Below are 13,481 nucleotides of genomic sequence, written 5' to 3'. Positions count from 1 at the left end.
ATTCTCCTGGATTCTCCTAGATTTCTCCTGGTTTCTCCTGGTTTCTCCCAGTTTCTCCTGTATTCTCCTAGATTCTCCGGGTTTCTCCTGGTTTCTCCTAGTTTCTCCTGTATTCTCCAGGTTTCTCCTAGTTTCTCCTGTATTCTCCAGGTTTCTCCTGTATTCTCCTGGATTCTCCTCGATTCTCCGGGTTTCTTCTCCTGGATTCTCCTCGTTTCTCCGGGTTTCTCCTGGTTTCTCCTAGTTTTTCCTAGTATTCTCCTCCATTCTCCAGGTTATCTCCTAGTTTCTCCGGGTATTCTCCTGGATTCTCCTAGATTCTCCTGGATTCTCCTAGATTCTCCTTGTTTCTCCTAGATTCTCCTGTATTCTCCTGGATTCTCCTAGATTCTCCGGGTTTCTCCTGGATTCTCCTGGATTCTCCTAGATTCTCCGGGTTTCTCCTGGTTTCTCCTAGATTCTCCTGGATTCTCCTGGATTCTCCTAGATTCTCCTGGATTCTCCTGGATTCTCCTAGATTCTCCTGGATTCTCCTGGATTCTCCTAGATTCTCCTGGATTCTCCTGTCTTCTCTTCAGTTCTCCAGTATTCTGCTAGTTTCTCCTTGTTTCTCTTAGTTTCTCCTGTATTCCTCTTATTTCTCCTAGATTCTCTTGGTTTCTCCTGGTTTCTCCTAGATTCTCCTATTTTCTCCTGTATTATCCTGAACAATCAAAGTTTCTCCTGCTTTCTCCTGGTTTCTCCTGCGTTTCTCCTGTATTCTCGAACTTCCTGCGATATTCTCCTGGACTATCCAAGTTTCTGTTGTATCCTCCTAGATTCTCCTGTATTCTCCTAGATCCTCCTTGTTTCTCCTGGTTTCTCCTTGAATCTCTTGGTTTCTGATAGCTTCTCTTGGATTCTCCTACTTTCTCCTGGTTTTTCCTGTATTTTCCTGGATTCTCTTGGATTCTCCTAGTTTCTCCTTAATTCTCCTTGTTTCCCCTAGATTCTCTTGGTTTCTCCACTATTCTCCAGGTTTCTCCTAGTTTCTCCTGGATTCTCCTAGTTTCTACTGTATTCTCCTGGATTCTTCGGATTTCTCCTGGTTACTCCTAGTTTCTACTAGTTTCTCAAAGTTTCTCATGTATTCTCCTGGTTTCTCATGGATTCTCCTGGTTTCTCCTAGATTCTCCTGCATTCTCCTGGATTCTCCTGGTTTCTCCTAGTTTCTCCTGGATTCTCCTAGTTTCTCCTGTATTCTCCTGAGATTCTCCTAGATACTCCTGGCTTCTCCTAGATTCTCCTAGATTCTCCAGGATTCTCCAGGTTTCTCCTAGCTTCTCCTGGATTCTCCTAGATTCTCCCTGTTTCTCCTGTATTCTCCTGGGTTCTCCTGGTTTCTTCTGGTTTCTCCTGGATTCTCCTAGATTCTCCGGGTTTCTCCTGGATTCTCCTGGATTCTCCTAGATTCTCCTAGATTCTCCTGGTTTCTCCTGATTTCTCCTGATTTCTCCTGGATTCTCCTAGATTCTCCTAGTTTCTCCTGGTTTCTCCTAGTTTCTCCTCGTTTCTCCTCGTTTCTCCTAGTTTTTCCTGTAGTCTCCTAGATTCTCCGGGTTTCTCCTGGTTTCTCCTAGTTTCTCCTAGTTTTTCCTGTATTCTCCTGTATTCTCCTAGATTCTCCTGGTTTCTCCTAGTTTCTCCTGTATTCTCCTTGATTCTCCTAGATTCTCCAGGTTTCTCCTGGTTTCTCCCAGTTTCTCCTGTATTCTCCTAGATTATCCGGGTTTCTCCTGGTTTCTCCTAGTTTCTGCTGTATTCTCCAGGTTTCTCCTGTATTCTCCAGGTTTCTCCTGTATTCTCCTGGATTCTCCTAGTTTCTCCTCGTTTCTCCGGGTTTCTCCTTGTTTCTCCTGTATTCTCCTGGATTCTCCAGGTTTCTCCTAGTTTCTCCGGGCTTCTCCTGGTTTCTCCTGGTTTCTCCTGGATTCTCCTGGATTCTCCTAGATTCTCCTGGTTTCTCCTGGTTTCTCCCAGTTTCTCCTGTATTCTCCTAGATTCTCCGGGTTTCTCCTGGTTTCTCCTAGTTTCTCCTGTATTCTCCTGGATTCTCCTAGATTCTCCGGGTTTCTCCTGGTTTCTCCTTTTTTCTCCTAGATTCTCCTCGTTTATCCTGGTTTCTCCTAGTTTTTCCTGTATTCTCCTGTATTCTCCTAGATTCTACGGGTTTCTCCTGGTTTCTCCTAGTTTCTCCTAGTTTTTCCTGTATTCTCCTTGATTCTCCTAACTTCTCCGGGTTTCTCCTGGTTTCTCCTAGTTTCTCCTGTATTCTCCAGGTTTCTCCTGGTTTCTCCTGTATTCTCCAAGATTCTCCTGGTTTCTCCTGGTTTCTCCCATTTTCTCCTGTATTCTCCTGGATTCTCCTAGATTCTCCGGGTTTCTCCTGGTTTCTCCTTTTTTCTCCTAGATTCTCCTCGTTTATCCTGGTTTCTCCTAGTTTTTCCTGTATTCTCCTAGATTCTCCTAGATTCTCCTGTATTCTCCTGGATTCTCCTAGATTCTCCGGGTTTCTCCGGGTTTCTCCTGTATTCTCCTAGATTCTCCGGGTTTCTCCTGGTTTCTCCTAGTTTCTCCTCGTTTCTCCTGGTTTCTCCTAGTTTTTCCTGTAGTCTCCTAGATTCTCCGGGTTTCTCCTGGTTTCTCCTAGTTTCTCCTAGTTTTTCCTGTATTCTCCTGGATTCTCCCAGATTCTCCTGGTTTCTCCTAGTTTCTCCTGTATTCTCCTTGATTCTCCTAGATTCTCCAGGTTTCTCCTGGTTTCTCCCAGTTTCTCCTGTATTCTCCTAGATTCTCCGGGTTTCTCCTGGTTTCTCCTAGTTTCTGCTGTATTCTCCAGGTTTCTCCTGTATTCTCCAGGTTTCTCCTGTATTCTCCAGGATTCTCCTCGATTCTCCGGGTTTCTCCTGGATTCTCCTCGTTTCTCCTGGTTTCTCCTAGTTTTTCCTGGATTCTCCTCGATTCTCCGGGTTTCTCCTGGTTTCTCCTAGTTTCTCCTAGTTTCTCCTGTATTCTCCAGGTTTCTCCTAGTTTCTCCGGGTTTCTCCTGGTTTCTCCTATATTCTCCTGGATTCTCCTAGATTCTCCTGGTTTCTCCTGGTTTCTCCTAGTTTCTCCTGTATTCTCCTAGATTCTCCGGGTTTTTCCTGGTTTCTCCTAGTTTCTCCTGTATTCTGCCGGATTCTCCTGGTTTCTCCTGTATTCTCTTAGATTCTCCTGGTTTGTCCTGGTTTCTCCTGGATTCTATTGGTCTTCTTGATGCATTCATAGTTATTTGCATGCATCTCTTTAATATTCTCGGGACAACTTAGTACTCATTTACATGCTCGGGACAACTTAAATGATCCCTTTACCCAAAAGGTCAGGTAGAATTCTTCGTGCAGCACAGGACTGAATTTCCCCAGGTAAGGTCACAGAAAACGCACTATTTTGAATATTTTCGTGCTCTGTCAATCTCCAGTGGTTTCGTTAGTGAACATTTATCTAATCGTGGTCGCCTGCTTGCCGGATATTGTTTCATTGGAAGGGGAACGCAAACTAAAGTCAGGTTGGGAGGGGGGTGCTTTACTTCCGGGTTTCGTAATCCAGGTTTCGTAACACAAATTAATAATGAAATTATTCTGTTTGTAGTCATACGCACGGTTCCCAACGGCTAGGTAACTGTGACCACAAGGAGTTTCGACACGACTGTGGTCCCTCTGCGTAGGAGAATGAGAATTTGTAGAAAAAATTATATCCCAGTTCGACATAGATACCGGGAGGGACGTAAAACGGGGGTCCCGTGCTCGAGGAGGTGCCTCGACCACGTTAATCAGCCTCATTACTCATGATGGGTACCTACTGGCTGGCAAAATACACCTGGTGATTATACTCACACACGCATGAGCACACACACACACACAGGCACACGCCAACTCCCTCCCCCCCCCCCCCCCCCACACACACTCACTCACACACACACAGATATTATTCATTATTTTGTAAGCGCTGTTTTGCACCTTTTTTGCCTGTAAAAAGGCTTTCGATGGTCTATTTTAGGTTTCACTTCTCTCATAAACTGCTGCGAAATGACATTGAATACTGAAATATATGGCTGAAAAGTGTGTTTTGAAAGTAAAGTTGGGGATTGAGCCCTACTTCAGGGTATGCGTCAGCGTTGAAAGTAACGTGTCTCTTAGCCACGGACCATGCCTCTTGGATAAAAGGGGGTAAACATGTATATGTCACGACAGATGAAGACGATATAGATTGGGTTTTTCGTCATAATGTACTTTCTAAACTGGATAATTTAATTTCAATCAGAGGTATCAGTTGTAACGATATTTCTGTGTTCTACCATTTTCTACAGTTTCTATTACTTCAGAAGTTTGCTCTGCAACAAGCTGACGCTGTACCACATCAAAGAACGACAATTAGTTTCGGGACGTTGCTATACAATTTCCTGTTTGTATTTTCAACAACAATCGTACTGTCTCACGAAACAAAATAGGCCAAATTATTTGCCTAGCGTTGGCTCAAAAACTCTTACGCCACGCTAAATACCATCACATATTTTCGACACTTAGATATCCGCAGTCGAGTGTACGGGCAGCGATGGCAACAACAGAAGAGCGCCCCCTATTTTCTTTTGGAATCATTGCAGACGTCCAATACGGAGACCTTGACGATGCCATGAACTTTACCCAGACTAAAAAGCGGTACTACAGAAACGCCCTCTATCTCTTACGTGAGGCAGTGCAGCACTGGAAGGAAGAAAACAGAATCCAGTTTGTACTTCAACTTGGCGACATCATAGACGGCTTTAACACAAGACGGAAAAACTCAGAGAACGCTCTGCAAGCTGTCTTGAAAGAATTTCAAGGCGTTCCTTTCGGACTGCATCACATATGGGGCAACCACGAATTCTACAACTTCTCAAGAAGCTATCTTATGAAGTCACCGCTATTCACTGGACCAGAGTCTCAAGACATTGCCAGTAATCTTAAAGAAGTTGTGAAGAAGGAAGCAGACGCTGTCTACTACGATTTCTCTCCATACAATGGCTACAGATTCGTCATTCTTGATAACTATGACATCAGTATGTGTGGAATAGGGAGAGATAAAGATTCGCCACAGTACAAGAAAGCAGGGGAGATTCTGAGACAAATGAACAAGAACGAGGAACTGAATTCGCCAGATGGTCTTTTTGGGGTCGACCGTAGGTTCGTTCTGTTTAACGGTGGCATGGGGGAGGAGCAACTGCAGTGGCTGCGTGAAACGCTAGAGGTCGCTCGCCAACGAGGGGAGAAAGTCGTGATATCAGGTAACAGTTATGCGTTCGATCAGACGTTGTAAAAAGCGTTATCAACAGTTAAATGTGAGAGTGCCTTTAAATATGTGCAGTATGTATAAGCATTCCTAATGGTACTGCAGCGACACCTAGCTGCAGTACGAGGAAACACAGTCATTTTTGTCGGAAGGAAGGTGACAGAGTGTCGCTGAAACGTTTGTATTTATTAATGGGGTGTGAATGAATAACTGTTGTAAGCTATTTACTAATAACCTTAGTTGATTATTTACTGAAGCTTTACGTATAGATAGAAGTCTAGTACAACGTTTTTACTATTTAAAAGAAAAAGGTTCAACTCAAATTTTTCTTTTGTCTCGTTTTATCTCTTTCTACACCAACTCTTATGCTGTAGGTCACGTTCCCGTTCACCCAAACTCTTGCTACGTGATGTGTCTACTGTGGAACTACCAAGACGTCCTGAACATCCTCCAAGACTTCTCAGACGTCGTGCTGGCTTACTTCTCCGGGCACGATCACGGGGGTGGGTACCACTTCGACTCTGGGAACGAGATCCATCACGTGACCCTACCGGGTGTTATTGAAGTGCCGCCCGGAAGTAACGCCTTCGGTACTGTGGACGTTTTCTCGGACAGACTTGTGATGCACGGAGTCGGGCAACTGGAGAGTCGAGTCATGAAATAACCCAAATAATTCTTATATTTTTAAAAACGTCCCACTGTTAGGCAGAAATATGAATTCATAAAAGCCCCATAGGTATCAAAAATTTTGCGGGACATTGATAAAATTGTATCGTCGGAAAATAACAGTGTAGATAATTTCTTTGATGCCGATGCCATGTCATTAACATGAAGCAAGAACAAGAGGGGGCCAAGGATGGATCTTTGGGGTACACCGCACAATAAACAATGAACCAGTGTTCTCTTACAAATGCTTTATCAATAGAAAGAGATACAACTGTAAAATTGCCATGTTCGATATCAGGGATGACCTTAAACTACTGCTATATCTAGTGCAATCTCGAGATGATTTATGAGAATTTATTAATATGTATACTTGGTTGATTTTGCCCGTATTGATGATACCTGTAATGCATGTGGAAAAATCCAACCTTATACCTCATAGAAATATTGATATATTATTTTTAGATATTGTCAATTATTCGTGTTGATTGTACAAGACATGCTGTGTGTGTGTTCATGTTGTCTTAGAATAAAGCCAAAGTGGTCATGCTGTCACATGCAAATGTGTTAACTTTTTAGTACTCATCATTTAGAAAACGATTAAACTTAAGTTGTGCAGATAGGTTGGTAAAAGTCTTGGTACAATTTGTTGCTCTTTAAATCGATCGACTTGTCCATGATGATCGTGTGAGTATCCTACGTCAGTCCCACAACAGTATTACGATATTTTACCACCATAAGGCTTTACGCCGAATTTGCGGCTATTATTTTTATATGATGAATTAAGAACAGTCGGACAACTGAAGAGCAAGGTCATGAAAAAGGGCGGGAAAACGTAGACGAAGCCACAAAGTAGAAATGACTAGTCAGCTTTTACTACAAGAGTTTTCAAAATCGTTCTCTAGGATTAAAAAGAAATGTCATATACTCTGAGACATTAACTAATCTTATAGCATCTTAATTTTTGATGTTTTAAAATGTCTCAAGAAGAAATTATGTCGGCCATTAGCTAGATAATCATATATCTCAGATATTGACTCAAATTGTTAATATAACCTCAGTGTAATTATTGCTTATCTGCTTGCGGTGTACCATATCTACTGATATCGTATCGACCGTAATTTATGGTGCTTATTCAAACAACAAAGTCCAAACATCACGTATTGTTTGACATTTACGACATAATAGAGGCTCGTATTAAGTGAGGTCCTTTTAAAAAAATACTTTAAGTAATGTCCTATAACTGGGAGGGAAGCAACAATAACATGTTTTGTGCACGACAGACGATTCTTATTATTATAAAGCATAGATAATCAAGACTGGCATGAATATAGAATTTCTTGTTGAGAAGACTTTCAAATAGCATCCACCATTTTTATCAGTTCAGACTACTAAGGTCCGGCACGTGACCTGGAAGTCAAAGGTCATACAGGTCACGTAGCACAAAGTTGTTGTAGATGCTGCGGTGACCTTGGTCCCGTTGTCAACCCTTGTCCTACTATTAAATAAAGGATTTTTTTGCATATTAATCCCCTAAGCTTAAGATGATCAACTAATCAAATCAGTCAAACATGACCAATTTTGTGCAGGATGACGACCATAACATTTCTCCCCTTGGTGTTAGGAGATCCCGGGGTACCACAGCAGGTCGGGTAAGAACAGCAGACTGGTGGACACGAGCCCTCGGTTCTCCTGCACTCCGCTGGGTTGCTGACCGGGCAGCAGTCGAACGGACAGGTGGTAGAATTCTCGCCGGGACCACAGTTGTCATCGCCGCAGAAGGGTTCATCGTCAGCATCTATGGCGCTGCAATAGAAAGAAAACACAATCTTTGTTTGTGGTAAAACTGCGAAAGCGTTGAACATTATTTTGTTATACTGCCCTACCTATACACAACAAATATGACATACCTGGCGTGTTGTCCATCTTCCCGATCATAACGCTGTCGGCAGCGATGTTGGATACAGGAACTGTAGATCCAGCACAACGATGGAAAAATCCACCCGTACCTCTTGGTACACCTGGTCGTGATCGGGAAATGACATTATATGTGAGTAGTTTTGTAAGGTTGGTACGTCACTGCACTGAAAAAAGAGATTCTTGTTACACAACCATCGCTTTATTCTCACCAACGTTTCGGTTATAATCTTTCATCTTCTTCAGAGAAATTCTGACTGGTTCAGATGGTACTGCAGCACTAGGCGTCGTTGCTTACAGTTTCCGGATGCAGTCACAAACGTTAAGTGTTTGGAACCTCATTATAAATATTCGCATAAGGGCACATAACACAGTATGTCTGGACGAATCCCGTACTCAGTTCAGGTTTCAGGTATAAAGTACCCCTAAATACTTTAAACGTTTTGATAAAGGAGTTACTGTACGTATGTCAATATTTACCGTTTGATCACGTCTGCTAACCGTAAGCAGCTAACCCATGCTGCTGCAGTACAATGTGAAACATTCACAGTTACTCTGAGGAAGGTGACAGACGGCCACCGAAACGTCGATGACAAAAAAAAACAGCATCTTTATTCAGAAAAAGTAAGAATATGTTCGTTCTATCATGAAATACAGATAAAGATCAATATAAATTTAGATTCAGCATCTTACCATGTTGGACATAATGGTTACGTGTTAAATATTTCATGGAACTCACGTTGCCTGCACTTGATCTTGCCCGGTACATCCTCCACACTTGAAGTAATTGATCTTAATTCAGCCACCCGTTCCCTTTGTCAATGCCACAGTGGCCGCAGTACTGCCCGTCGGTAGCGCCCTGGTACGTTGTCTGGAAAACGCACATAAAAAAATTCAACACATTTCAGTCACCATTTTTCTTTCAAATGTTGATTATTCACTGTTAAAAACAAAGCTTCTTGTAACCGTCAGATATTGCTCTCGTAAAGGAAACTATGTTTCATGTGTTTCTATGTCTTTGTGTTTGCTAGTTTGTGCATAGTTATAAATTGAATGGTTGTTGATGGATCTTTGTGATTCTTAGTATTTTGGTAGATGTTGACACATGAAAAAAAAGTTGAACATTTGATTCCCCACCCAGCATCTACTTTAGGTATTAAATTGAGACTACAAGCCATCAAGTATGGCCGTCTTTTTCTAGTGTTTACACGGCAAAATCATTCCAAAAGTTCACCGAAGGCTTCTTATAACCTTACAAGCTCTTGTTAGTTATTGATAATCTTACAGGCCATTGTGTAAGGGTTTGAACTTTAGACCTGTTGTCAATTAGATGTAGTTACAATTTATGTACTAGTTAGTTTATTTTTACCCTATTTGTGGAAGGATTGATATAACAGGTGACTATCACCTTTTCAATCTGGAGACCAGTCTGTAAGGTTGGATTTAATCATACCATGCCGATTGCCTTTCCATGGGCACAACATCTGGACATATCAGTGGTTTTGAACCCGGGCCCCCTGGCTTACCTATTGCGCCACAGAATACCACTATGAGCGTACTGTTTACGTTCGCTCACATTGCAACTTAAAGTAAAACAGCAAACGACGAGGGTCAAAATGTAGTCAGGTACCTACGCACATTGTCACAGACAGGCTTTCCGTTGTTTTCGTTGCAGTTGTTGCAGCAGACGTAGAAGTGAACACGAGAGGTTCCTCCCAAAGTAATGTGGGAGCATTTTCCCAGGGATGGTTGAATAGGCCCACGGACTTCAACCAGGCGAATGTTATCCTGGACAAGACTGGTCTCCTGGCCGGATGAGTGGACCAAGAAAGTAGCCACAATCACAACCAAGCGAAGCGATGCTAATGGTGACATGGCGGTTTAGAAAGGCGCCCAAAACTTAGACAAACGTGCTTTTGTTGGAAGATTTGCAGTGTGAGCTTTATTCTGTGTTAACTTGCTCGGTATCTAGTGATAAGACGGTAAAGTCCACAGGATGTCCGCCCATTGTTCCATTAAGATCGATTATATAGTGTTGTTGTTTTGGGACTGGCAACGCTTTGTTGGCTTACCAAAATGGTCACGATCACGTGAGTGGGTACCACTATGACTCTGGGAACGAGATCCATCACGTGACCCTACCAGGCGTTATTGAAGTGCCGCCTTTGGTGCCGTTGACGTTTTCTCGACCATCCAGAGGACGAAAACGCTGGGCACCGTTATAGCACCACTTAAGCCGACTACATAGAACGAGTTTAATGTACTAAAAATGGCCTTAAGCTTGTACGGTCTCATTTTTCGTGACACCGAGTGGTAAGATAAAGATTCAAGGACAATGAACTCTTCACCCTTTGCTGGTTTGTTAAATTGTTTGCTTGGCACGCTTTTGCATGGAACACAATAGTACACAGGGTCCAATGTTCGAGCTTAAGATTGTGCCAACGGGTCTATAACGGCGAAGAGAGGGGAGACAAACTCAGGCTGCGATTCGAGCAAGCCATACATCATATAATAGAGAAGTACGATGGTAAGTGGAAGCTACCTTATTGCAAAGCATATTACTTTCTTATAACACCTATATTTGATGTGAATACTTATATACTGATAGCTTTCAATGTCCATATATTTTACGTTGGTCGGTCGTTGGAGACACAACCTGTAGATACTACGTCATTTTATAAAAAGAGGAAAGGTCGGCTTGTCATTTCTTAATTAGTCTTTAGTCAAGACAAATAGGGATAAATCTAGATCTATATCCGTCTCTTCTCGTCTTCGTAGACGGTCTTAAGTATGTACTGCAAGGAGTTCACCAGTTAGTATGTATAATCAGACACATGTATGTACAAAAAGAGAAATGAAACAAACATTGGTGATCCTGAGACTCTCTTTGTTGTTTGAAGTAAAAACGAAGCAATCTGGCGTGTGTTGTGTTTCCCGCGCGATGCGAACTATGTACCCAAGTTCCCGGATGAACCCTGGAACAAGCGGAATCCTATCCACTTGCGCGTTCACACTGCAATGATGTAGATATCTGCACGAACAAAAGCCGACACTACAGGAACGCCCTCTATCTGTTACGCCTGGCGGTGCAGCAATGGAAGAAAAATGAAATCCAGTTTGTCCTTCAACTGGGTGACGTCTATGGTTTTCTATTCCGGTCAAAATCCAACTACGGCGTACTTAAGCTTACTACGAAGTAGCTCACAGAAGTGGATCCGATACGGCTTAAACCTGAAGTAAGCCGTAGTTGCCTGAAGTACGGCCTGGCTGAAGTACGCCGTAGTTGAGTTGTGACCGGAATAGAACACCATATACATCGTAAAAATCGTACTGACCTGAGGTACGGTCTGACCAAGGAGGTTGAAAAAAGGAATGGTCTGTTCAAGCTAAGGCCCGTTCCGGCCCGGCAAACTTGATATCATTGCACTGATACACTGAAACAGGAATTCGAATGCAGTCCCCAAGCAGATGTTAGGTTGAGAGGTTTTAATGTTTTTTAGTGACAGTCAGGCTTCAAACCTGTCGGAACAGCCACAGGTGTAACTTCAATGTCTATTAAATGAAAACATTGTAGACATGCACTAAATGTTAAGAACTCCATCCTGAGATTTATAAAATAAAGTTATATTCTTCAAGCAGATTTTTAATGATCCGAGGACGCACTAATTATAGGTCAGGGACGAGATAATTATTACATGTAGAATCCATATATTTTGTCTCTTGCAGGGGGTAGCTATCTTGGAAGGAGTGTCTTTTGTGATGTCCCTCTTAACAGGACATAGGAGCGGGGACTAAGGCTACTTTTGTGGTTGGACGAGTTGATACATTGTGTTAGGATCCACCCTGAGGCTCCAGTGTGAATGTACTTCATTTCAAGGAGGTTCTATAACCCCCTTTCTCATTTCAATTCTATATGGCTTGTGTGGTTTGATTCTTGAACAAGTCCACGCAAAAAGGTATGTAAATTTAGCTTTCTTTGTGTAGTCGTATGTAAAACACACAAGAATTCAGGAGAATTGCGTGGATCTGCGCTTGCTTTTTGTAAGTATCATATAAAATCTGGGTCATTCATTTTACATGTTTACCTTCGCCAAGAAGCGTATGTTTTCGGTTATTGCCTTCGACAAGAGGGCTATGGAAACGGTTGAGCTAGGACTTTTTTGTCTTTATCTTGTTCTCAGTGTAGCGTTTTCAGGGAGAGAATACAATAACGTTATGTGTCAAGGTGGGGGTAAGACGTCGTAGTCCAACTATGTCGCAGTGTGGCTGAAAATACGTAGTTCGGGTTACTGTAAATACCTGAGTTTTGACCGGGATAAAAAACCACATACGACGTAGTTCAGTCAAGCCGTACTTCAGGAAGTTAAGCCGTATCGGACCCACTTCTGTGAGCTACGTCGTAGTAAGCGTAAGTACGGCGTAGTTGGCTGAAGTACGCCGTAGTTGAATTTTGACCCGAATAGAAAACCATAGACGTCATCGACGAGTTGAACGCCCGAGACGACCAATAAGAAAACGCCTTACGTACTGTTTTGAAGGAAGGTTGCCCGTTTATTTGCTGTACATCACGTTTGGGGAAACCATGCAAATTTAACCGGCTAGAGAGGTGAGCCATTTTCTGCTTGTCTGTCATCGGTATCTTTTAAGATATTAAAATAAGCTACCTATTTTGCCAGTTCTACTATAAAACAATTCACATCGGCCGGAATATAAACTTTTGGTATAAAATGGGACTAACTTTACATAACAGCTAAAAGGCAGACATTTGCTTGAGAGTAAATACGGCATATTCCAGCCATCTCCCTCCTCACGCTAACAATAGACTGTTCCAAATCACCCATGTGCGAAAATGAAACACTTCTGCTTAATAAGATCACTTCTACTAATCACACTAGTCCAATTATGTTCCCATACAAGAATGGACTCCCATGTGAATTTGCACAATAGACGAGTCAAGAATTATTTCGACTGAAAACATGGCCTTTTAAACCTATCTAGACCGGGATTTTGGGGGATTCCTGGCCCCCCTTGTTAATTTCAAAACGGCCGGGGTTACGATCACCCAATTCGGAGGGGCTGATGTACTGGTAAAGTTTTCGTTTTTTTGTATCCGTAGCCTCATTGGCCTCCCTTGAGTAATTAAGCTCATTTGTGAAAAATTTGTTAACAATTAACGGTTGAGAATCACAGAAGGGGTGCTCTAGCGATAGAAAACATAACAAAAATTGACTGATAATTTGTTTTTCCCAGTGAAGATAGGCCCCCACATGCATAATGGTACAGTCGGCCCCTCGTGCCCAGCCCCTCGTGCCCGGCCTATCGTGCCCATATGGCTGGCATCGGGAGCGCTCCTTAGCCAGATGAGAAAACAAGTATAGTTTAGCAAGAAAACAAGTTAAGTTAAGCAAGGAAATCTAAAAATCCCGTTGTTTAAAATACCCACATTATTGAATTTTGTAAAATGTGCCTTTTAGGAACCCGTTTTCATGGCTACACGAACAATTATTACTCATTGTATTTCTTGCTTTTAGGAAAAGTAACAAAGTTTGGTTGTC

At 42.4% G+C, this 13,481-nt stretch overlaps 1 protein-coding gene across 1 annotated transcript; it reads left to right on the top strand.

The window, feature by feature from the left end:
- Positions 1 to 4,417: 4,417 nt before the first annotated feature.
- On the top strand, positions 4,418 to 6,016 carry LOC118429669 (manganese-dependent ADP-ribose/CDP-alcohol diphosphatase-like). The gene is made up of 2 exons (XM_035840255.1): positions 4,418 to 5,341; positions 5,721 to 6,016. The coding sequence occupies exons 1-2, from the start codon at positions 4,633 to 4,635 to the stop codon at positions 6,008 to 6,010; spliced, it is 999 nt and encodes a 332-aa protein (XP_035696148.1). The 5' UTR covers positions 4,418 to 4,632; the 3' UTR covers positions 6,011 to 6,016.
- The last annotated feature ends 7,465 nt before the right edge of the window (positions 6,017 to 13,481 follow it).

Source organism: Branchiostoma floridae, chromosome 13 (assembly GCF_000003815.2).
Source record: "Branchiostoma floridae strain S238N-H82 chromosome 13, Bfl_VNyyK, whole genome shotgun sequence".
Lineage (NCBI taxonomy): Eukaryota > Metazoa > Chordata > Leptocardii > Amphioxiformes > Branchiostomatidae > Branchiostoma > Branchiostoma floridae.
The sequence above is the reverse complement of the archived record's forward strand: the minus strand, read 5'-3'. Positions and strand labels throughout refer to the sequence as shown.

Excerpts from the sequence above, each read along its gene's own strand:
- LOC118429669 (XM_035840255.1), top strand. The coding sequence starts at position 4,633 with ATGGCAACAACAGAAGAGCGCCCCCTATTTTCTTTTGGAATCATTGCA. Across the intron at positions 5,342-5,720 it reads GGAGAAAGTCGTGATATCAG|GTCACGTTCCCGTTCACCCA; the intron begins GTAACAGTTATG and ends CTTATGCTGTAG.